At 36.3% G+C, this 26,050-nt stretch overlaps 1 protein-coding gene across 1 annotated transcript in view; it reads right to left on the bottom strand.

Moving 5' to 3' along the window:
* KIAA2012 (KIAA2012 ortholog) overlaps positions 1-26,050 on the bottom strand; it is a 160,144-nt gene that overhangs the window by 43,367 nt on the left and 90,727 nt on the right. Inside the window, 2 exon segments of the mRNA XM_051990518.1 lie at positions 4,629-4,826; positions 4,938-5,010. Coding sequence (XP_051846478.1) covers positions 4,629-4,826; positions 4,938-5,010 — 271 coding nt within the window.

A 26,050-nucleotide genomic window follows, 5' to 3' on the forward strand; every position in this document is an offset into this window, starting at 1 on the left:
GACTTTCTTTTTTCTCTTCCTTTTTAATTTCTTGTTATAGGGATGTTACATGGATAGGAGAGGGGAGAGATATATATATTCAGAATTAAAAGTGATCTAAAGACAAAAGATAGCAATAGAAATTTAAAGAAAAAACAATATACCTAAAGATATGAGCACATAAGAATTCTTGTGAAGATGACAGAATGAGATTACAAATAAATCTTTCTCCTTTTGGGCTTTCTTAATAAGATCTACCAATTCCAAATCCCAAACATGGCCATGAAAAAACATGTGGAAAGAAGAGAAAAAAATGAAGCAGTAGCAAGTCTTTGGTCTAGATTAGAGGGAAGAAATCAAGTGAGCAAAAGAAATAATTTTCTCTGGCCAACAGTATAAAGGAAGAGATCAAGGTGGATTCCTGATCTGGAAAACATTCAGAGAGAAAACAAGAAGAGGCATATCTGAATCTCTGCTTTTATCTATTAGCGGAAAAAAGGGAAGTCCTTTGTGAATTTTCTCTATATCCTTTCCTATTAATTTAGGTCTAATCAGATTGTATGGACTTAAAGTTGGGTTACATATTCTTCATTTTAATTTCCAGTTCAGGTCTTCTGATATTGTTGACTTTGTAAAAAAGGGTAGACCAATTTTTTAATTGAGACAGTCCAGCCCATTTTAGCAAAAAAAAAAAAAAAAAAAAAAGTCTTTCCAATCCAGTTATATACCCCATTTAAAAAAAGTCTAATGTTTTGGCTAGAGATTAGGGGTGTAGGGGTGTGTGTGTGTGTGTGTGTGTGTGTGTGTGTGTCCATGTGTTATATGTGGTATATATTCTCATTCCCCTTCCAAATACCTAGAAGGCAACAAGATAGCTATCATAAGTTCATAGTTTTTAGAGATTCTAGAGACTTTCCAGGGGTCCTCAAACTTTTTAAATAGTTCACTGTCCCTCAGACTGTTGGAGTTATAGTAAAAACAAAAACTTTGTTTTGTGGACCTTTAAATAAAGAAACTTCATAGCCCTGGATGAGGGTGATAAATGTCCTCAGCTGCTGCATCTGTCCCATGGCCATAGTTTGAGGACCCCTGCAACAATATCTTATCAATGCTTCTCAATAGAAGGATCATACCAACTATTTAAAAGATGGGCAAATTAAGGCCTGAGTGATTAAATAACATGATCTAGATATTCATTGCCAAAAACATCACAACTCAGAAATGCTAGGTGAGCACCAGATCATCTCTAGGGTAAAGCCATCACTAGCCATGTTTGTCTTTGGGATAATACATTTCTAGGTCAACTGTATGAATGCACTGTTGGAAATTGAGAAGGGATGGACTGACTCAAGGGGTTAGGGAGAAGCACACTTGGGGTATAAATGTCATAATTTCCTAGCAAAGCAAGTTATCCTTGCTTTGTGGTGTTATTCAGGTGTATCAGTTATGCGTGTTTCTTCATGGCCCAATTTGGGATTTTTTTGGTAATGATACTGCAGTGACTTGTCATTTCCTTCTCCAGCTCATTTTACAGATGAGGAAACTGAGGCAAACAGGGTTTAGTGACTTGCTCAGATTCACACAACTAGGAAGTATCTAAAGTCAGATTTGAACTCAGAAAGGTGAGTCTTCTTGATTCCAAGTTTGGTGCTCTATCTACTGTCCCACCTAGTTAAACTCACTATGCTACCTAGCTATTCCATTATTTTGCTAACTGTGTACTAAGTTAATTTTTTTCACTGGTGGAATCCTACAGGTACTACCTAATTTTTGGCACCTTGAGACAAAGCCCTGGTCACTACCCTAGTTATACAAGTCTTTTCTAAGATTTGTCCTAACTCTAAAATTCTAGGACTCCTTAAGTTATCTCATTGTTTTGTTTTTGTTTCTGTGCTACAAAGAAGATGAAAAAGAATTCTAATGTTACAAATTAAATAAATATCTATTATTTACTTAGTGATTAGGACGTTGGAAATATGTCAAGGGTGTTTGGTTATGGAAACTTTCTACACCAAGGCAGATTTTGTAACTAATTTGTTGTAATTTGTATATATGCCTTGGAGAATTTCCTGGGATTCAGAAAGGCTATGTATGATCACTCAGATATTAAGTATCAGAGGCAGAATTTGACCTCAGCTCTTCCCAATTTAACACTCCAAAAAAAGGCTCAGCAATTCAAGAAACTTAATATTATGCAGGTGAGAGGGAGAGATTGATATTGAAAGCCTGGTCCTTGGAGCATGTACAAGAAGAGCATCTGTTGAGCCTATGCATCTGGAAGTACGTGATGATGTGGAATGGGGGTAGGGATGGCTCTGCCCCCAATTCAGAGTATGCACAAATATTCTAGGACTGGTTCTTATTCACTTACTGAGTGGTATAATACGGTGGCTGAGCTAAGATACATTCAAAAGTCTCCCTTTTCCTTCCTCCTGGCAAAGCAGTATAAGGATGAATCTCTAAATTCTGGTTGATTCTATTTCCAAACATGAAACAAGCACAGAATACGTATATATATATTCTTTAATTCAGGGATAGGACCCCACCTTCCATGTCATCCTTCCAGAAACAGGTTCATCCCTTTGCACAAGCTTCTATGACTGAACTCTCATTGGCCAGTCTCCCCATTTATAATCATATTAGGACTTAGCAAATATATACAAATAAATAAAGGTAATCAAAGAAGGCAGAAAGCACTAATAATTCAGGCAATCTGGGATGGATTTATGGAAGGGATGAAAGCACCTGAGACAAGTCTGAAAGAGAATGAGGATTTGATGAAGAAAGAATAGATTCCATGAATGGGGGAGACCCTCTGGCAAAGTAGAGATTGGAGTGTTCAGTTTGGTGAAATCCAGTTTGGTTGAGATATAGAATATGAAAAGGAGGATATGAAATATGGGTGGGAAAGTAAATTAGTGCCATGCTGTAAAGAGCCTTTAAAACCTTAACCTGAGGAATTTTTGTTTTATTCTGGAAGCAATAGTGAGCCACTGAACTTTTTTTTTTTTTAAACACAATCAGATTTATAATTCAAAAAGGCAATTTTGGCAGTTTATGTGAAGGATAATTTGAAAAGAAGAAAGAATGGAGGCAAGGGGACTACATAGGAGGCTATCTTAGTAGTTCATATGAGTGATAATGAGGGTTTTGGCAGTATGAGTAAAGAAAAGGGGATGGGTTTAAGAAGGGGATGTTGTGGATGCTATGGATGCAGATTTTTCAAAACTTAGCAACTAATTAAATATGGGAGTAAAAGTCAAAGATAACTCTAGTACATACAAATCTGGGGGACTGAAAGGATGGTGGTACCTTTATTTGGAAGTCTGGAAATTTGGAAGGGTGCCCCTATGGCACAGGACTGAGCAAAACTTTTTAATATTTTAGCAGTTAAACAGCCATCTTGCTGGTATTAGAGACTATTCTTGAGTGGTTTTAATCCATTTCTCCTGGGTGTTTGCTAGCCAGATTGGTGAGTGCCTCATCTGGTCCATTATTATAGGTAACCTCAGTCATCCTTTGCTTCCTACTCCTCAGGTACCTTCCCTCCAGCCACCTAGCAGCTAGAGACCAACCCTTCTTCTTTCTCCACCAATTTTTAGGGTGGTGGAACTATAACCAAATCAATACTGCCATTAACTCCTGGAAAGGACATCTTAATTTACTTCCTATATCTCCATTCACCATACCTGTCAACTTCAAAAGTTACCTTTCCCTGACCACCACTCCCTCATTTGGGCTGTTTCTCTCATTAGAACATAAATTCTTTAAGGATAAGAACCATCTTCACTTTTATATTTGTATCCTCAGAATTTAGTATGGTGCTTGGCACATAAGCACAATAAATGTTTTTCATCCATCCATCATCCATCTATCCAGGAATTTAATGGAAAAATTCTCCTTACTGTTCTGACAGTTGCCCAATTATACAGGATGTCTTCATGCAGTTTTAATCTTTAATTGCATAAAGTTAGCTGAAAACTTTTGGGATTTCCTATCTTAATACCATATTCTTAACAGACCATGATTATCACTGAATCATACTTTTAGACTCGGATTGCTACTCAAAGGGAATCTGGAACCACTTTAAAAGTAAGGATCTTGGCCTGGTGAGATATAGAGGATCCAAAGCTACCTTGAGTAATATTTCTACATGAGTTCTTACATCAGTAACTTTTTCCTTGGAAGCCACTTAAAGAGGCAAGATTGCCAAACAGTTTGATCTTGGAATGAAGTTCTGATTCTAGGAGTGTAGACTGTGACAAAAAGTCCTATGATCTGATCTCTTACTTTGCAACAACAAAAGAATCCACTGTCGTTTTCCATGATACATCCAAATGAACTCTCCGTCTATTCAGCTTTGGGCAGTGTGGTAGGGACAATATATACATACATATATATATATAATATATATATATATATATATATTTAACAAGGTGGTCCAGGCTAATTTTTTCTTAAAAGGTTTTGAAACCATGCTCAAGTTTTATTTAGCTCAGGGGAATAAGGCTCTGACTATTAATATAGCTTTCTGGTAGCCAAAGTATGAGAACCAGTCCCAAAACTGTAAGTAAATAGTGGGAAAAAATAGGAGGTGATACATGAGTCCTTCCTGAAATGGGTACCTGAGCTAATTGAATAGCTTTTACCTTTTCTTGGACTTCCATCACCCTGAGGCTTGGACTTCTCTGTTTCAGTGTCAGAAAAAGATTGTACTGGTAGCTCCAGGTGCAAGGGAGCATGTCTATCTTGTGTTTGTCCCGGTTCTGAGTGTTCTGGAAATACATGAGATTCTGAACTTGACTTTTCAGCCTGTATCCCAGCTTTCAGCCCAGAGCCTCTATTTCCTAAGAGAAATAATGGAAATAGAGGTGATATGGGTACTGCAGTTTTAACAACATAAATTAATACAGAATCTGTAGTGCTAAAATCAGAAAATAAGATGTGACTAATCCTACCGAGATCTTGCTGTTGGTTTTCTATGATGGTTCTTGATTGTCTTCTCTGGTATTCTTGTCCTTTTTTAATTTCCTGTTAAGTTAATAATAACACAAAGAACACAAAATAACAATAATTGGCATAAAAATGCTCTGATAATTATAGTGCTTTAAGTTTTGCAAAGTTCTCCCTATAGATTTTCTCATTTGATCCTCACAATGATCCTAGGAGGAAGATGCTATGATTATCGTTTTCATTTCTCATGTGAGAAAACTGAGTTTTCTGACTGAGTTAAGGTTCAGATGACTAAGTAAGAGTCAGATAGTTAAGTAAGTGTCTGAGGTGAAATTTGAGTCTTAAGTCTTCCTTGATATGGGTCCAGTATTCTATTTTGTTATTTATCCTTCACAGCCTATATTCTTTGCAAATTCATTATTCTTTATTCATTATAATATGCTGCTTTCTCTTTCCCTAAACTCCCCAAATCCATCCTACTGGTTCTGAAGGCCTATTTTTCACAAATCTCATGTTAAAATTCAAGGTAATACAAATAATTGAGGACAAAAACTCCATTTGGGTTGAAATCAGCAAGAATTTCCCCCTTAATTATCTGGATCATTGCTCAGTTTCCTGCTTCACTTTGTTAATGGAGGTCTGACTCTTACTTGGAAGTCTTCTCTAGCCTGTCCTCATCTTTAAGTGATGCTGTTAAGTTCATTGCCAAATTCACAGTATACTAAGGACAGGAATGCTTAATTAGCAGCAGCCAATTTGACCTTTAAAAATCTTAATATCTACTCTGAATTTCCTCACTTGGTTTGCTATGTTTCTTCTGCATGTTTCTTCAGTCATTAGGTCGTTGAGCATTCACAGCTGATAAAATTTTCTGACTTAAGTGTTGAAAATTGGTAAGGAAGATTACATATTTATTTGCCTCTTATTTTTCTCAGTTTTGCTTGTTAGATGGAGCAGATCTATTCTACTGGTATAAATGATTTTGTACCTAGCAAATATAGCTTGAGCTCTCTTACTTGTGGGTTCCTGAAAGTTATCTTGTGTTTAAGGCACATTTTAGATGGACATCCATTCAAAATCACAGCTTAAAATTTTCAAATCCTTGATTCCATTCATCATTCATCTTATTTTTCTTATTTTCATCTTCTTATTTAATTCTCACAATCCTACTTTAAAATAGTCAACATTAGTATGTAAATGGATATGAAAACTTAAAAGTGATATGCAAATGTGAGCTAGATAACAATTCCAAGCACCACAATCTCTCCTCTTATTCTCTTACATATAATCCAAAGTGAGAACTCAATTCAAAGCAAAAAAAAAAAAAAAAAAGAAAAAGAAAAAGAAAAAAGGATTAAACAGAATAGAAAGATCAATGAAAAGGGTAATCCTAGAGTGTGAGCTCTCTGAGGTTGTCTTTTGCCTTTCCCAGGAGCTTAGCACAATGCTTGGTACACAGTAGGTATTGTATAAATGTTTATTGACTAACATATTCTGACACAAAATTCTCATGCCATTAGCAGGAAAGGGAACATATAGAAAAACTATGTGTTTAGTCATAGCACTTTATAATATGTAGGTTGTATGTTCAGTTGGAGACTGCTTATCTGTCTGCAAAACTACCATTACTGATGTCTTCTGCTGGGATGCTTTCCCTGTCCAGCTACTATGAACTGGTTTCTTCTCTGATGTGTGAGCTCCTGGCAACATCTGTTGGGCTTTTTTCTTTCCTTTATTACCATCTGCTCATCCTCAGCTTAGTGACTGCCTCTTATTAGTTCTAACAAATTAGCTAATGAATTAATTAATAAAAGTTCATTATGTATATTAAATATCCTTTCCTCAAAAAAAGCAATGGTCATGATATTTATGTTGCTTCTAGCCCAAAACATCCAAACCAATAACCATATCTAGAAAATCATTAAAGATCTTTAGATCAAATTGGTCTTTTGAGTTCATTTGTACTTGCCTTCACTCTTCCAGACTTGCCTCCTCTTTGGGCTTGGGTTAGAAAATTCCTCTTATCTTCCATCATAACCCTGGTTGCCAGCCCCAGGGCCATGTAAATTACCCTGGATCTTCATTTAGCAAAGACTGGAAGGACAGTGTGGAGCTGGTGACTTTTATCCCACAATCCTGCTGGTACTACATCAGTGTTCTCCCTACATAAGGAATGATGTATGATTTTAACATGTATGGGGGAGACTCCTTGTTGGAGCAGAGTTTTTTTTTTCTTTTTTTTTTTTTTAAGATTAAAACCTTCCTTAATGCATTGAGTTTTATTTTCAGATCTTTCCTAGATAGAACGATAGAGTGTCATGACAGCGGTTGCTCCCTTTGAGAGAAGAAATAGACTGAGTCAAGTCAGAGTCTTCTAAAAAACTGGAAAAGACTGGAAAGCTAAAGCTAGAAAACTTCTCACAGATTCTGATAAAATTTTTATTTTAATATCTTACCTCTGTATAATATTTTATACTTCTCAAATCACTTTTACAACCATAATCCTGTTTAATCCTCCTTATACTACCTTGAAATAGGTCAGTAATAGATATGTAAATAGTTTTGAAAACTTAAATGAAAAATAAATGCCAACTGTTTCAACCAATCCAAGCTTTTCCTAACATTTGACAGCTAGGAGGGATGTCAGATATGTTTTCTCAGAACTCACTTGGCTAATTCAGAGATACTCTTTCAACTAGTTGGCCACTTGATGAATTCTTTGTTCATGGCAACCAATTAAATAAAGGAAGATAAAGAACAGCCTGAGATGACTCTTTGAGAGTTTTTCAGAACCTTGCAAGAAACACTTTTATGCATCTCCCAACTAGAAGCGATGGAGAACTGAATTTCTGGGTTAGCTCTCATCCTTCATTGGCAAGATGGGAGAGAGAGAGAAATACTGATGCCTGTTTTAACAGGGTTTCCTAGTTTTGGAAGTGGTAAGGGCAATTTGATGGTGCAGTGAATAGAGCACCAAGCCTGAAGTCAGGAACACTCATCTTTATGAGTTGAAATCCAGCCTCTTACTAGCTGTGTGACTTCATTTGCCTCAGTTTCCCCATCTGTAAAATGAGCTAGAGAGGGAAATGGCAAACCACTCCAGTACTTTTGCCAAGAAAAACCCAGATGAGATCAGGAAGAGTCGGACATGACTGAACAACAAGAAGTCTAATTCATAAAATTAATACTTTTACTCTTTTACCTTTGCTTTAATCCCATTAAGTATGTCTTTGAACTAGAGGTAAACCAATTAGGAAGCACAACTGAGTAAGGGATAAAGAAAAGTGTTTTCTTAGAACTGGATCTGTGAGCTGTTTATCTGTTTGCATGATTCACACAACTCCTGGACCAATGAGAGAACAGTGTTCTGGACCACAGAGGGATGGAACTAAGGGGAAATTGGCAATTGGATTTTTGAGAACGTCATAGGTTTTAGCAGATGTCCCGGAGTGCCCTCTGGTGTTGGATGTTATGCATGACAAATAGGGCAAGCATTTGACAGCTAATTGCTGAATTAGGACCAGGTACCCTAGGTATCATGCTAAGAACCACACAATTTTTAGACCATCTATAAATACTTTAACTGTTAGTATACTAAATGTGAGATCCATGTTTAGCAGTCAATGGTTTGATATACTATTGAGAGAACTGAATTATATAACTTTTGTAATTTTCCTATAAAAGAAGTGGAGGATGCCAGAGAAATATTTGATTGGGAAAGAGAAATGGGACTATCATGTAGTAAGAACCAGGGGACAGCCCAAGTGTTAAACTTCCTAACTTTCCATCACTCTAACTCTATAGGGTTAATGGGAGTTTCCTCTTCATCCCATGGATAACAGAACTTTGCTCATGCTATACCCGAGTCTTGTATCTGGCTGTTCAGTCACCCAACGTTTTGTTTCTTCCACACCACCTTTTACCTACTTAAAAAATTAATCACAAAGGCATTTCAAACAACTCCTATCTAAGAAGTCACATGTTTTGGGCTGGGCCTAACTCAGCTAGCACCGTGATTCAGGCTTGGGGTTAGAATAAAATGACACACCTGTGAGCTATTAAAATGCAATAAACATGAAACTAATAACAGAGGAGACAATTTCTAAGATTAAAAATATAGTAATACAGACAAAATGCCAACTCTCCTCCATTTCTGCACCAAACCACTGGCCACTCCAAGAGAGAAAAACTTTCCCCGAGGCACTTCTGCAAACAACTTTTCATGGTCTGGGGACTTTTATGCCTCAGGTAAGCAAGGAAATAAAATAAAATAAAATAATCCTGAAAATGGTGTTTATTCTCCCTTAAAGAGAAACTAGTCTGACTTTCATAAAACACTTATTGCTTCTATCACAGAGTGTTAATAGTATTTTGCTGGTCATCTTTTTGAGTAAAACTGCCTTTCTTGCAGGTATCTTGAGAATCAATCCCTCAACACTCTCAAAACAGTGTTTCCTCCATCATGGACATCCTCTTTGGGTAATTCAGTTGGCTTTGCCATCTTTTTGGATGAATGCCATTTCTTGAATTTTTTTTTTTTTTTTTATGTTTTGTTTTCTTGAAGGTCATTTCTTCTTCATTGGAAAACATACGAGGGGTTATGATGAAGAGACTCAATGTCCATTTATGGAGAAAAGTATGTGTTCTACAGACATTTGTGGACACTTTACATTTTTGATCTGTTCTTTGTCCTTCTAGTTTCATTTTTTTTTCCTGAAGCAATTGGGACTAAGTGACTTGCCCAGGGTCACATAGCCACGAAGTGTTAAGTGTTTGAGATCAGATTTTTAACTCAGGTCCTCCTGACTTCAGGGTTGGTGCTCTATCCACTGTGCCACCTAGCTGCCCTTTTAGTTTCATCTTTAAATGACCTTAAAATAATCTGGCTTTGCTAGGATTCTCATGAAAATTTCTGTAAACTTGTTTTGTTTTTTCTTCTTCACTGCTCGATGAGGCAATACTGCTCATAATCCTTCACCTTCATCTCCTTCCAGGACATTTTTGCAAAAGAAATTGTTCTGAATGAGTGCTTAGTGTTTTAAGTACTTAGTACTTTAAGTACTTTGAATACTTTAAGCACTTAGTACTTAAGTTCTTAATATAATCTTTGAATCTAAAACTTTCTGAGGAGGTTAAAGGCCTTTCCTGGTGGTGTTCCTTACAACTCCATTTTCTTTGGTCTCTGAGCAGGGGACATAATTGGAAGAGCCCTGTGTTTGAAATCAGGAGAAAGCTAGGTTTAAACCTTACCTCTGATAATAGATGTGACCTTTCACTTTCTATGAGCTACTTTTCTCATTTATAAAATAAAGATAATAATAATACGACCCATAGTACTTCATGGATTTAATCTGAGCCACCAATGAAATTATACCTATAAAAATACATTTTATATAATCTTACAGTATCTTTTAATTGTTAGCTGTTATTTGGAACTTCACCTAATAATATCTGGCATTTATAGAGCACTTCAGGGGTTTAAAAATGTTTTACATATATTATCTCTTTTGATTTTCATAGCAGCTATGTGAGTGCTATTATTATTATCTCCATTTTACAGGGGAAACTGAGAACCTGAGAAGTTAAATGATTTATCCAAGGTTTTTTAGTTATTAAGTATTTGAGGTAAAATTTGAATCAGACTTTTCTGACTCCAAGTCCACTGCTCTTACCTACTGTGCCACTTAGTTATCTAAAGGTTCAGGAATTCTCAGTGAGGAAAACAGTAGGTACTTTGAGGGAGAGAAATTAATACTAAACATTCCAAAAAGAAGGAGTGATGTACTGGACAAAGAACTGGATTGTGAATCAAGAAATCTGTGTACTGCTCCCTCACTGATGACCTTTGACAAATAATTTCTGAGCCAAAAATTTGTTGGCTATACAATGGATATGATATCATCCTACTGAGAGTAGTGGGAACAAGAATACTCCAAGTTAGGAAGACCTGCTTTGAATCCTGCTTTAAGAATTTGCTGGCTATTAATCATTTAATCTCTCTAAACATAAGTTTTTTTTTAATCTGGGAAATAGGGATAATAATATCTATACCACTTACCTCAAGGGCTGTTTTGAAAATCAAATGACATCACTTTTGTAAAGTGCTTTCCAAACCTTGAAGCATATGTGCCAGTTATAATTACCTCATGCATAATGGGTTTTTAACAAATACATTTGAAGAAATGTGATTGCATACAGTAGGCGCTTGATGTTTGTTGAACTATATTGAATGAATAAATGAAAATAGAAAATTTATACACATTTATACACATACCTCACCATTCTGAATGCCAATTAGGATGCTGCAAATACCAAAAAATGATAGAGTTGTCACATAGTTTCACTGAACTTCTAGAATTTATAGCATTTTTTAGGCTAATAAGATCATAAAGTTAGATCTGGAACAAACTTCATTTTTACCAGGGAAGGAACCAAAGACCAGAGAAGGAATGTGATGGAGCTAGGATTTGGACCCAGGTTCTCTGACTCCAAAGGTCATCTATTTATTTCAGCCCTCCTTATTTTATGAAGGAAGGTATGTCCAGGTTTGCAATCTCAGAGACATCCTCAATTTCTTCACTCACTCTCACTACACAATTTCATTGCCAAGTCTTGTCCTTTTTATCTCCATGATAAATTTTACAACCAACTCTTTTTTTCCCCCTTCTCTGGACTCATACTATAGTCATCCTTGTTCAGGCTCTTGCCACTTCTTGCTACTATAATAGACCTGGTTGAGTCCTTGATTCAAACTTTCCTTTCTCTAATCCATTCTCCACACAGAAGCCAAAGGGATAATCCAAAAAACACAGATCTGACCATATCATTCCCTCTTTCAGAAAAAAAGCTCTCCTGGCTCTTTTCTATTGTTGCTAGGAGAAAATATAATCTTCTTTGAATAGTTTATAAAGCTTTTCATAGTCTGGCTCTAGAATACCTACCTAGATTTATATCAACGCTTTTCACACATCCTATTTGCTTATTCCTCACACATGACATCCCTTCTCTCTCATTTCTGTGTCTTTGTACAGACAGAAGATGTGCTTCTTTCTGACCTCTTTGTCTTCGAAGCTCTATTTTCCTTCAACGCTCATTCAAACATTACTTTCCTCAGCCCTTAAGTGCTACTGCTCCTTTCCAAAATTCTTTTGTATTCTGTTTGTCACCCAGTCCTGGACATTTCTGCCTTTGTAACTTTTCTTGTATAATTTCTCACTCTGATGGTTCCTGGTCCAGGCCCTCATCTTCTCATACCTAGCTCTTTAAAAAAAATATTTCCATATTAGTCATGTTGTGAAAGAAAAATCAGAACAAAAGGGAAAAAAGCACAATAAAAACAGTATGCTTTGTTCCACGTTCGATCTCCATAGTTCTCTCTCTGGGTGTGGATGGCATTTTCCATCCCAAGTCTATTGGAATTGTCTTGGATCATTTGAGACATTTATCATAATTGATCATTGCATAATCTTGCAGTTGCTTTGTACCTAGACTCTTGAAACAGCTTGCTGGTTGGTCTCTACCTCAAGTCTCTTTCCTCTTTAGTCCATCCTCCTAAAGGGCAGGTTTGACCATGTCACCTTCTCATTCAATAAACTCTATCAGCTCCTTATTGCCTCTACTATCAAACAGAACATCTTTTGTTTGATTATTAACGTTCTTCATGGTCTGGTTACTTCCTACCTTTCCAATTTTTTAATACTTTACCCCCTTCCATTATTGTTCAATCTAGTGATACTTGTCTCTGTGTTATGTTGTGTATTTGGCAGTCCCCCTTCCACTTCTGGACACATTCACTGGCTGACCTTTATGTCTGGAATACTTTCCCTTCTTATCTCTTGAATTTTTTTTTTTTTTTTAGCCTTCAAGTTGCTGCTAAAATCCCCCTTTTATAAGAAGCCTTTCCCAATCACCCTGAATGCTAGTGCTTTCCCAGGGTAGATTCTCCCCAGTTTGTCTTGCATATAGCATGTTTGTACATATTGTTTGTATAGTGTCTCCTCCATTAGATTGTGAATTTCTCAAAAAGGACCCCCCTTATCAAAAGACTGCTTTGTACCTTTCTTTGAACTTTTAGTGTTTAGTATAGTGCCTGGAACATAGGAGGCTCATTAATAAATCTCTATTAAATACCTTCTTAATAAAGTTAAATTCTTATTAATAAAGGAAGCAGCTAAATGGCTCAGTGGATAGAGTTCCGAGGTTGGGGTCAGGAAGATCTGAGTTCAAATATGATCTCAGACACTCACTTCCTGGGCAAGTCCCTTAATTCTATTTACCTCGGTTTCCTCCTCTGTGAAATGAACTGGAGATAGAAATGGCAAATCACTTCCATATCTTTGCCAAGAAACCCCCATGGACCAATATAGTAGTATGAGTCAGAGAATCATAAAGATTTGGACATGGCTGAATAAAACCAACAATATAAACAGGTTAAATTTAGTGGCAGGGACCAAACTAGAACTCAGATTGTCTGAAGTTTAGTGCTTTGTGAGCACTTCCATTATGTTACTAGTGATAAAACATTTCCTTTAGGTTAGAGTAGTTAGAATCCAAATCTCTTCCAAGAAGAAAATTGTCATTATCTTTCATTATCCTTTTAATAAGACCAAGATCATGGTAGGGAAAAATCTTTTAAAGTATTTCTTAATTAATTAATTGCTTATACTTCCATTTATTATTTACTGAACAACTCCAAGCTACACAGTATTTTAGAGCAATTTAGAAGAAGTAAACAAGAGCATTAGTTCAGTTGACCATGTAGAACAATAAACTAGCGCCTCCACAGGTTATTTATCCTGAGTCAGTACATATAAAAGCTTTGTGATCTCTCTGATTCTATTTCAGGGAATTTAGAGCATCAGGAGCCTTGATGTCTTCCAAGGTCCCTTCCAACTTGAAATCTATAATTCTGAGGGAAATGATGTAGCAGTAGATTTCACCTGGTCCAACCATCATTTTAATTTTCGCCAGAGCTGGGACTAGATACTGCATTCCCTGCTTCCCTGGTTCATTTCTATGTGGCGCAGGATCTGACTCTTTATATTCCTGTTTGGGGTTTTCCTGGCAGAGATGCTGGAATTGCCATTTCCTTCTCTAGTTTAGTTTACAGAAGAGGAAACCAAGGTAAACAGAGTTTAACTTAATCTTTGCCTGCCTCAGTTTATTCAACTGTAAAAGGATGATAATGATAGCATCTATTTCACAGCTTGATTAGGAGGATTAAACGAGATAATATGTATTTAACTCTTGACAAACCTTCAAACATCATATAAAGAATTTACTATTCCAACATTTTGTTACCTTTGCACTCCATTCCTCCTTGCACCAGGAAAACCATCCAATTTCAAGAGAGAGCTATAAAATACTAAGAATTATTTTAGCTATTGTTAAGATCAGCAATTGCTCCCTTCTTAGGAAGGTTTATGATTTTCCACTTCCTCGTCCTCTAACCACATAAATTCAGACATTTCCTTCATCTGTTCCCAACAGGTGATGCTGATTACCAGCCTAATTCATCCTTTCTTGATGTGCTATAAACTGCCCGCTTTTTTTGTGTTCTTTCTGATAAAACAGGAGATCTGAGGGCTTCTGAAGCTGTTTTGATTCAGTACAGGAATGTAGTAACTGAAATTCCTGTTTGTGTGGATATAAAACCCCTAGTATTCTCAGTGTGAGATCACCTTCAGTAACAGCATAATGTCAATGTACTGTTCACTCATGTAAAATTCTTTCCTGTTTGAACATACCAGCTCTTTATTTATAAAACTTTGAGACTCCCCTGTCTTCAGCATAGCTGCCTCCAAGGACTGAGAGGCTCCCTGGGAAGAGAAACAGAGCGCCTGACTTTCAGAGTAATGATATACAGCAGGACAAGAGTTAGTCTACATCCCCAAATATTTATAGAAAGCAATTTTCATCATTGAAATGCAAATGGTAGTGCAAATTTTAACTGCTGAAGGCATATGAGAACCCAAACATGAAAAAGAGAAAGTCAATCTTGCTGTACTGCTATCCAGTGAGGCTAGGGTGACAGAGATGGGGAGGGGGAAGTGAAGCTGGATAGGAATCCAGAGAAGGGACAGACCACCTATGGGACCATCTTATGACCACTGACATTAAGTCTGCAACAAAAAGGTTCATTGTGAAGTTTCATTTGGTTTGTAATGACCAATCTTGAGAACAGATAATGAAGAACACCACCCTTAAAGGCATTGGGAATTATTGGGTGCAAAGTGCCAGAAAGAGTTGCTGTATTGCATAATTTTGCATAGTGGTCTATTATAAAAGTTACAATGAGTTACTGCTCATTGTGTCGGGGGAGGGAATATAACTAGATATGACTATCCTGTAAAAACAAACGTCATCAATAAAACATTTAAATAAAACATTAAAAAATTAGCTTGTCAAGGAGGGATAGGATAGGGGAGCCCCATGAAGGTCCATCGTAAATCGTCAAGGTCTACATACCATTTTGTACTTAACCATCTCTAGTTGTTTTCTTATTTAGTCCATAAAATATGGCATGTGGCTGTATAGTGGAAAGAGCATGAATTTAGCTTAGGAAAAGCTCTGGCTTCTAAAATCTCTGTTTACAGCTGAATGAGCAGGGACAAACTGAGTTTTTTTTTTTTTTTTTTTTTTTTTTTGATCCTTAATCCTTCATCTGTAAATTGGTGATACTCTTTATCTACCTAATTCATAGGGTTATGAGAATCAGAAGAAATTATGTAGGTTAAGTGTTATTTAAATACCAGTTATAATGATATTGGTATTATATTCTTATTCAAGGCAACTTAGGAGTGTTATTCCTATTTTAGGTCAAAGTAGCCCTCCGAGACTCACCTCAAGTTATGAATTGAATCATATTTGAAGACAGATTATATCTCCCCTTTAGGGCTATGCTACTTCCCATTTCCACCAATGTAAAAATGGCATCACTTTTCACAGGCTTATATAGTTGGAAAGGTCATTAGAGATCACCTTATCTAATCTCATTTTATAGAAGAGAAAACTGAGACCCAGGGACTTTAAGTGACTTGCCAGTTGGGATTTGAATCCACATTCTGACTGCAAATCCTTTCTCCATCCACTTTATCATACTGCCTTCAGGTTACCACATGTGTGATAATAATTGTATCCCAGAGGTAAAGGCTAAACAGAACGGTCAGCCTCAGGTGGGCTTGGCTGGGGAGGGAGAATAGAGAAAAAGCAGAGATTTATGGGAAGCTTATATTAATAACCAAAGACCAGTCTTACCCGAAGCACTGCTCAAGAGAGAAAAGTTGATTTTCTTGGCCAATTTGTCAACTTTGCAGGTCATTGCAAGGGCCACAAACATTCATATGCTATGAGATCACAATGGGTGTGTATTTGGTCATTCCTGTACTTTCTAAGAGACTATCTTTAAGATGTCTCCCCATCCAGTCATAAATTCTCTTTCCCCTTCCTTCTTCAACCCACTCTTTTTGTGTGTGTTGTTTTTAAGAATTAGTGATGAATTAGCAATTGTTAGGCTCCACAAGCCACCATCCTTTCAATGAATGTCCACACCCATTTGTTTTGAAATGTGGCTAGAGATGGAAAGTTTTGGGGACAGATTTGTATCCAATTTCTTGTCATCTCCATGTATTGGGTTAGGTTCTCATTTTGAGATGACTGCCTCCTCTGTTCCAGATCAAATGAAGAGCAGGTCCAAACTGTAATTAGACAAAGGATTCTCATTTTCTACCCTGCCAAAAATCATGTGTGAATCACAAGATAGAATGTTTTAAGGCAAATATTCGGAATGGAGAGAAAATTTTCCACTTCTTTTGAAGGCAAGAGTAGTAAAGGCTGGAGGGTGAGAAAGTAATGTCATAGTTCCCATGACTAGAACTCATTTGTCCTTTTTCTGGGCTGGAACAGTAGGGGCTGCGGAGAATATGGCAAGACCTCCCTTGGATTATTATATTCATAATCTTTTCATGAATAAAAATCTCTAACCATCTAGTAGTTCTCTTTAATATTTAATCCCATGAACTATTCTGTTGATTATTCAAATGCTTCTTATTGAGTCATTTCAATTGTCTCCATGTCTTACTGACCCCATTTGGGATTTTCTTGGCACAGATACTGCAGTGATCTGCCATTTCCTTCTTCAGCTTATTTTACAGATGAGGAAATTGAGGTAAACAGGATGATGTGGCCTGTCTCACGTCATACAGCTAGTAAGTGTCTGAGGTGAGATTTGAACTCAGGAAGATGAGTCTTCCTGACCTCAAGTCTAGTCTTCTGTGTACTATGGCACTACCTTCTGCCCCAAATGCTGCAACTTCTTTAAAAAGATGACAGATGCTTTTCAAGACATTAAATATTATTTCTAAAGATGGGGATGAGATGCAGAATGTCATAATAGAGAATAGAGAATAGAAGCAGCCTTGGAATCAGCAAATAGTTCAGATTTGGACACATTCTGGCTATATAATTTTGGACAAGTCATTTAACCTTTCAATATCCCAGTCAACTCCTATAAGATTACAAATTTTGGTATGAGTTTCCTTATTGGCAGTTCTCTACAATTATGAACTCATAAGTATGGTCCAAAAATATATGTAGATCATAATTTTTCATATAGAATCTGTATAATCAATGTAATATTTACAACTGATGAAGAAAATGCTGTTCAAGTACCCTAAAAGGTAGATGATGATTAAAGGTGTATAAGTATATGGAATGGAAGGATGCAACAATGGGATTTAGAGACAGGAGAAAAATATAAACCTTTAGAGACACTGTAAAAAAAAAGAAAGACAAAACCAAGGCAATTTTAATAAACTTTGAATAGAAAATACCATCTGCATCCAGAAAAAGAACTATGGAGAATGAATGCAAATCAGAACATGCTATTACACTTTTTTTTTGTTTTTTTTCTCTTCCATGGTTTTCTCTTTTGTTCTGATTTCTCTCCCCTGACATGATTTATAAAGAAATGTGTATTCAGAAAGTTAATGTATATATATAACTAGAAAATTAAAACAATAAGGAAAAAAACAACAAAAATGAAAGAAAATTGGAAAGAATGTCATAATGTTAATTTTTAAGTGGCATAATAACACTTTACATTTCTATAATACTTTAAGATTAGCAAAGTACTTTCCTTAGAAGGATTGTGTGAGGTAGTTAGTATAAGTTTTATTATTCCTATTTTAGATAAGGAGAAACCAAGGCTTTGAGAAGTTAAATGGTTTGTACATGATAACACAGATCGTGAGTATTTCAGGTAAGATCGAATGTCATATTTCTAAACTTAAGTCTCCGTGCACTATCCAGCATATTATGTACTTTTATTAAAAATTCTAAAATGGATATTTACTATTATGGTGTGGTTGGTATAAAATAATTTTCATATCTGACATTTCACAAATAAATGTAGAGACTGGGAAAAGTGGGCTCAAACTTAGTGAGGAACTCATAGTTTCTGGTTGTTAGAAGTTCTTTACTTAAAATTATTCATGAATTCTCTATTCATCCATCAATCTTATTGTATCTTCTCTGCTAGGCTCCTCTTACAGTCTTTTAGCTACTTTTCCTCAATGAGTCTACTCTCTCTTTGGTTCCCAATTAATTTATCAGCTATTCCAGTGATATTACTAGGACTAAGATGCTGATGAGATCAAAGTTTTTTTATCCCTCAAAATTCACAAGATTCTTTTCTTGTAAAGGAAAAAAGGATCCAAGGCTGAAGCCAAGGATCTTCTTGCTCACCCCTTCTCCAAAGCTATTCCTTCTTAGGTGGTTTGCCTGGAGGTTTCCAACATAAATCCACCAGATGTTCAATTGCTTGATTCCAAACTAACTTACTGATATTGTACAAACTTCATAGAACATTACCATGTCCCATAACCAATCCAAAGAAACTTGCTTTCACATCTAATCTTAATTACTGAGTGGGCATTGCCTGAGTCAAAGTGAGACCTTTGTTTAAAAAGGTTAACATCTCCCATTGCATCTGGGGCCATTCCATTATCTATATCTTGTCCTGGACCCAGAAGGCTCTGGAGGAAAGAGTGACACAAGTGACAAATAGCCTCCCTCACTTAAATCCAATTAACCTGTAAGTCATGGTATCACCTTCCTGATGTCATGGTCTTCTTTGAGAATGAAGGACTAACAGCAATAAAGATGAAATGTCATGATTTTTTTTTTAATCTCAAACAAAGGTGTCTGAGCGTTGTCCATAACTCTGATTAATTAAAAACCTGAGAATGGTATCAAAGCTAAGTTGATTGATATGTTTTGTCAAGTTACAAAGGATTATAGAAATGGTAGTATTTAACAGTAACCTGAAAGTTGTTATTTTCAATATGTGTATGTTTGTCTATATATAAACTTGTTTCTTTATATTTCTTTCCTTTATTTATTCAAAATATATGCAAAGGTAGTTTTTAACATTCACACTTGCAAAACTTTGTGTATCATATTTTTCTCCCTCTCTCCTTTCCCCTATGTTTCTCCTTTAAAAACACATATAAATCTATTTCTTCAATGGAATAAAAATCATAACCCCATGAAGATCCATGAGCAGACTTGTCAAAATATATTAAAAGAGCACTTGGAAAGATATTGCTGACATTTAAAAGGAGATTTTTCCTAATTAAAAGAAGGACTAATGTTATATTCTAATATGGTGTATGAGGACCCACATGCCAGGGAAAATTATAGATAATGCAATTTAGAGTTAGAAGGTACCTTGAGTTTTATCTTGCTTTAAACAACCCAATTTAGTTAAAAGCTAGTATAAAGGCTATATAAACTTTTAGAGATATCCTGTTAAATTAAATAAATCCTGTCCTTATCTCTTCCTTTCTAATTTTTACTTAACTAATTACCTCCCTGCTCTACTACATCAGATATTTTTGGAGGTAAGATGAGGAAGTATGTCCTGGGAAACCTTCCCAATTTTTACTCTCCCTGTCTACTTTCTTTTTACTAAGTTCAGCAATTTTCAAAGTGTTGTCTGAGGACTTTTGAATGTTCCTGAGATTCTTTCAAGGGTCAGTGAAGTTGAAGCTATTTTAATAATAATAATACTAAAATATTTTAATTTCTTATATGGTATGTGTTGTTCAGTTGTTCAGTTGTGTCTGCTTCTTTGTGATTCTGTGAACTAACTGACCAGGGGGTCTGCCATTTCCTTCTCCAGTTTTATACAGGCTTGTGACTTGTTCATGATATCAGGAAGGTGATACCATGACTTACAAGTTAATTGAATTTAAGTGAGGGAGAGCTATGCAAGCCATCAGACTCACTCTCTCAGAGCCATCTGGTCCAGTGGCAAGATATAGATCAGCATGATTGGAGATGGCCTCAGATGCAGTGGGAGACCTTGGCCTTTTTATGTGATTTGTTTAGGGTCACACATAGTTAGGAAATATACAAGGTCAAATTGGAATTCAAATCTTTCTGACTGGGCTTAGAGCTTCATCCACTGTGCTATTTTGCTCTCCAATATGGTATATATTGATAGATAATAATCAACATAAAAATCTTTTTGGAGAGAGCCCAATAACTTTTTAAGAGTTGTAAAAATGTCCTGAGACCCCCCAAATTTGAAAACTCTATATTAGATCTGGATCTAGAAAACAAATCTTGGATCTTCTTAACCTCAAGAAGAAAGTGAGGTTCTAAACACAAGTAACTAAAGTCTACATCTGCCCATTTTGGCTTTCTTGGGACTCCTAATTGGGGTTCCCCACCTTCATGCCTATGGCAGTAGAGGGGTTCTTATCACCTAATTAAAGAAGTTAACAGTTTGTGTCTGAATGCCTTCCACTCAGCTCTCTCTGATTCTAAGCTGAGAAACTTCTGAAGCTTTATGGGTACATTTGATGTACATGGTGTACATTAGTCTGGGTATCCCCAGGCTGAGAAGTCCTTCTTTATTATCTCTAAAATACCTCAAGGGAGGAAAGCAGGAGATTCCTTGCCAAGACTCACACTGTCCAGCAAGTGTTTTGAATCATTGCTGCCACATCAAACTCCTTTGCACACAAGGGATTTCCCAACTCACGAACAAGTTAAAATGAACAAGAGAGTCAGGGTCGCCTACCAAGCAGCTACAAAGTGAAGCTTCAGCTTTTTTCTCTTTTGTAGTGCTACGAAATCAGCATGGGGGCTAGAAAAATCCAAGTTAGTTTGTCACTTTGGGATAGGATCTTCCAAATCAAAGAGGCAGTTGTAACACAATGCAGGGATCTCCAAAGTGGGGGCACTGGCTCCTTACTCGGGGAGAAGGGATTGTCTCATCACTCCCAGGGACCACAGGATTACTGGAAGTGATATGTGATAACCAATTGAAGGATGGAGAGATAGTGACATTCAACCCACCCAAAGATAGCCACTGGTGGGACCTATCTATAATTCAACCAGATAATTCAACTCTTCTCCCATGAAATCCCAAGACTCTTCCTTTCCAGCCCTTTGGCTTTGGAAGCTTCCAATTTCTTCCCCTTTTGAGATGATTCCTTTAGAATAGTTATCACATAATCCTGACCCACAAAGCAAATTTACAGGTGACACTGGAAAAAAATTGCCCCCCATCCCTGTCTGCAGATTGAAGTTGTGGGGTAAGGGATAAACATGGGAATGACTGGGGAGTAAGGATCCCAGCTTACCTTTTCATTTTGGATGAGAAGTCACACAGGATGGGCTAGGTATGGATGGGATGTAATCTGCATTACCTGTCTTAGTATGTTTTCCCTCAAATCCCTTCTTCAGAACTTCTCTATTTCTCTGAGAACATGACTCTCTTTTTAGTTATCCAAGAGAGTGACATTCTCAGACTCTTTTTATTCATCTCACACAGTCAAGCAGTTACCAAATCTTATCAATTCTACCTTCACAACAGCTTTCCCTTTTATCTTACCTGACTATTACAATAGCTACCTATTTAGAAGGGCAGCTAGGTGGCACAGATCTGGAGCCAGGATCTTCTTCACTTCAGATCTGGTTCTCAGACCTTTCTAGGAGTGTGATCCTGGGCAAGCCACTTATCCCCATTTGCCTCAGTTTCCAGCTAAATAAGCTGGAGAAGGAAATGGCTCTGCTAAGAAAACCCCAAATGGGGTCAAGAAGAATCAATATAATTAAGCAATAACAACCATCACTTTGTTATTTGTCCTTCATTCTTGAAGAAGACTAATCTCAGATACCACGACTTGCAATCAAACTGGATTTAGGTGATGGAGGGCTAGGCAAGGTCACCTGCCTCACTTTCCCCTCCAGAGTCACCTGAGTCCAGTGGCCAGATATGTATCCTTGTCTTAAGCCCTTTCTACTTTTTGGGGGGTTTCATACCATATTACTGACTCATTAAAACCTCCATATCTTTAATTTCTCCAGAAGCCAGGTGGTACAGAGGATAGAACACCTAATCTGGAGTCAGGAAAAGTTGAGTTCAAACCCAGCCTCAGAGACTTACCTTCTGTCTATCATCTATACTTTCATACTATGCTTCCTGAACATATACAGATTCTTCCTAAGGATACTTCACTGGAAACTTCCTGCCATATAGACATTAAACTCTTAATTCATTGACTCCAGCCATCCAACTAGTCCTGAATACAACTATGTGTGATTGTCTAATATATATCTCCCCATCTTCTCTACATTATGAGATACTTAATCAAAAACTTTTCTAAAGTTTAGATGAATTACAGCCATAGCATTCTCCTCATTTAATTTATCCTGTGAGAAGAGGAAATGAAATTAACCTGATATGACTTCTTGATGAAGCCCTTTTTAACTCTCTTTAATCACTGCTTCTCATTCTGTAATTCATCAACTCTCTCTTTAATGATTTATGCTATAATTTCCCTAGGAATTGAAGTGATTGGGTTATAAGCTTGGAAACTCTTCTTTTACCTTTTTTAAAAACTAGGACATTTACCCTTCTTCAGTCTCAAATTAATTTGCCATGATCTTTCAAATATCTTTGATAGTGGATTCAGACATCCCTACATAGACATATAGTAGGTACTTAATAAATTATTACTAATACAGCACTACATAGACTGGCAAGTCAATATAGCTCTCTGATTTCTCATAAGTCACAGGCTTGTATTGCTGTATTCCTCTGTCATTGGATCTAAGTCATAGGTAGGCTTGGAACTATTTAACCAATAGGATAGCTGTCACCTCAATAAAATCAGGAAGGTTCACCCTTGTTTGCCCTGCTATCCTTTCACCTTGTCTTCCACCTAAAAACCTCAGTATCATTTGGTATCATTTAATACAGTGATAGTTCCCAAGGGGACCTAGACAAGGAAATCTTATACTTGCTATATTCTTTGTAGGCTATTTATTGGCTGGGCCCTGGTTTTCCTAGAAATTAGTAGACAAAGCAAACAATGATTTTTGAAGAAGCTCCAACTGGTCATATTGATCAAAGTTTGAAGTGAAAAAGGAGGACGAAGAAGAGAAAAAGGAGGAACAGAGAAAGAGATAAGAAGAAGGAGGAAAGAAGGAAGAGGAAGAAGGGGAGGAGAAGGAGGAAAAGGAGAATAAAAAAAAGGAAGAAGAAGAGGAGAAGGAAGAGTAAAAAGAGAAGGAAGAGAAAGAGATGGTGGTAGTAGTCATGGAGGTGGTGATAGTAGTAGTGGTGCTAGGTTGACAACAAGAAACCTTTATAAACTACAAAAGAGATTTCATGAGTTTGTTGGTTGCCTTATAAACTTCCTCTCCCTTCCTGCCACCATCTGTCCACCTATTTGACAAAGTGAAAGTCTAGTGGTTAAATAAATACGGGCAGGAACTCTCATTTTTTTTTTTAAATCTTCAAATGAAGATTTTGCATCTCCCCTGGCACCTTAAGGATCTGTTGGGATTTCCAGGAGATAAAATCCAATGACTTCATCTCCCTATCTCTAAAATGAAGATAACGGTTTTTTGATGAATGAGAATCTTTATCTTCTTTGTCCTTAAATAGAAAGCAGATCTTATTTTAAAATTTTAATTAGTATACATACGATAATTCCATTATGTCAATAAGCATGTATTAAGCACCTATTATGTGCAATGCACTGAACTTAGGTGAGAGGCTAATTTTTTTTTTAAAGGAAAAAATAATCATTCCCTCCAGGCAACTTATATTCTATTGGGGGCTGCAACAAGAGCACAGTGTGTCAATACAATTTAATTTGAGGAGGGAGAAAGCAGTAAGGGGACATCAGGAATGCCTCCCTTAGGAAGCAACAGAGCCCGGTTCTTAAGGAAGTCTTGTCCTCTTCCAGTCTGATTAATTGAACACTTTGTTGATATACCTTTGTTGACATAACAGTATCTTTGTTGACTCTGGCTTTGAAGGAACTCAAAGAAAGCCTGAATCATCATCTCTCTCTCCCCTAGGGAAGAAGTGGAACAGCTTCATCCAAATGGACTAGTTTTGCTTTAGGCTAGAGATTTGCATTTCTCTGTGGAATAATATGGTCCATTCATTGAATGGAGTGGGAAACAGGGAAAAAGGAAAGACACAGAGTAGAGGCTAGACAACTTTACTATGCCTCCAGAGTTGGCCCTTTATTGTGGGGTTTGATTGTAATGAGGATAAAATGAGATATTGTTGGTAAAGTATTTTGTAAACCTTAAAGCATTGTAAAGGTGTAAGGTTTATTATTACTACTATTATTGTTGTTGTTGTTATATTGCTTTCAGGTGCTGCAAGTGTCCAGATCATACAAATACAGCTAAGTCAACTCTTCTTACTGAAAAATATTTGTAAATCAGTTTGGAATTCTAGGGTGCTTTCCCATAGAAACTGATTAAAAAAAATTAGCAGTTAACTTTCCAGACTAGTCCACAGAAGTCTATTTAATTGATAAATTAAATATTAATATTAGTGTTAATATTAGTTTGTATTCTGAAGGCAGAATAGAAAAGTTCAGCGGAATACCTGATATCATCCAGGAAAAGTACCAGAAGCAAAATATTAAGTTTGGGCCTTGTACAAAACTAAAATTATCCTTATTTAGAATACTGTATATTTCTCTACTGATCTTAAAGATATTGCAGGTTTGAGACCAAAGTACTTAAAATGCTTGAGAAAGTTGAGAGATTGGGGCACAGCCAATGAGTAGAGATGAAAATGTTTAGGACTCCTTTGTTCTGGAAAAATGAAGGCTGAGAGGGGATTAGAGAGCAGTATATGGAACACAGGGGATGAAATACAGACTTTTTAACCCCAAACTAAGACATTAGAATTAGAGGGCTCTCTTCAAATTTGAAAGAAGTAAATATAGGATAAATATAAAGACATATTACTGAATCACACAGATGCTAAGCTTCTTATTTTTTAAGAAGTGGCAAATATAAACTTATTTCCAAAAAGATCAAGAAAATTCATTGATAGTGTTATGAAATGAGTGATTCAGGGAAGTCAAGAAAAGTTTGAATAAAATGCAAGTTATATCTGAATCACACAGGTGCTAAACTTTTTATTTTTTAAGAAATGGTAAATATAAATTTATTCCTAAAATGATAGAAAACTCATGGATGATAAGAATTGTGAAATGAGTTATTTGGAGAAGTCAAGAAAAGTTTAAATAAAATACGCCACTTGAGGCATTTTAATTTCTATCTTTGTTCTTTCAGAGCCTAGCCAACATAAACCCAGAGTCCTAGTCTGGCACATAATAGAAAAAGGAAGGGATTTGCTGTGATTTTTCTCTCCCAATATAATTCATAAAACAATGTGTTTTTAAGAATAAATAAAAAACTTGTAAATTCTTAAGGGTTGTGAGTGGGGTTCAAAGGACTCCAGAGTATAGAATCAGAGCACCTAAACTGAAATCCTGTCACTCTCACTTATTCACTATGTGATCTTTACAAGTCATTTAAGATTTCTAGGCCATAATTTCTTCATCTGCAGAATAAAAGTTAAACTAGAAAATAAAAAGAAAAAGGAAGGAAATGAGCATTTTCTGGATGCCTACTATATGCTTTATAAATATTTCATTTGATCCTCCCAATAACCCTGAGTAGAAGCTGTTATTATTGACATTTCCATTTTACAATTCAGGAAAGTAAGACATGTAGGAGTAAGTGCCCAGGTCCATACAGCTATTTAAGTGTTTAATAATAGATT

Source organism: Antechinus flavipes, chromosome 3, assembly GCF_016432865.1.
Source record: "Antechinus flavipes isolate AdamAnt ecotype Samford, QLD, Australia chromosome 3, AdamAnt_v2, whole genome shotgun sequence".
In the NCBI taxonomy this organism is placed as follows: domain Eukaryota; kingdom Metazoa; phylum Chordata; class Mammalia; order Dasyuromorphia; family Dasyuridae; genus Antechinus; species Antechinus flavipes.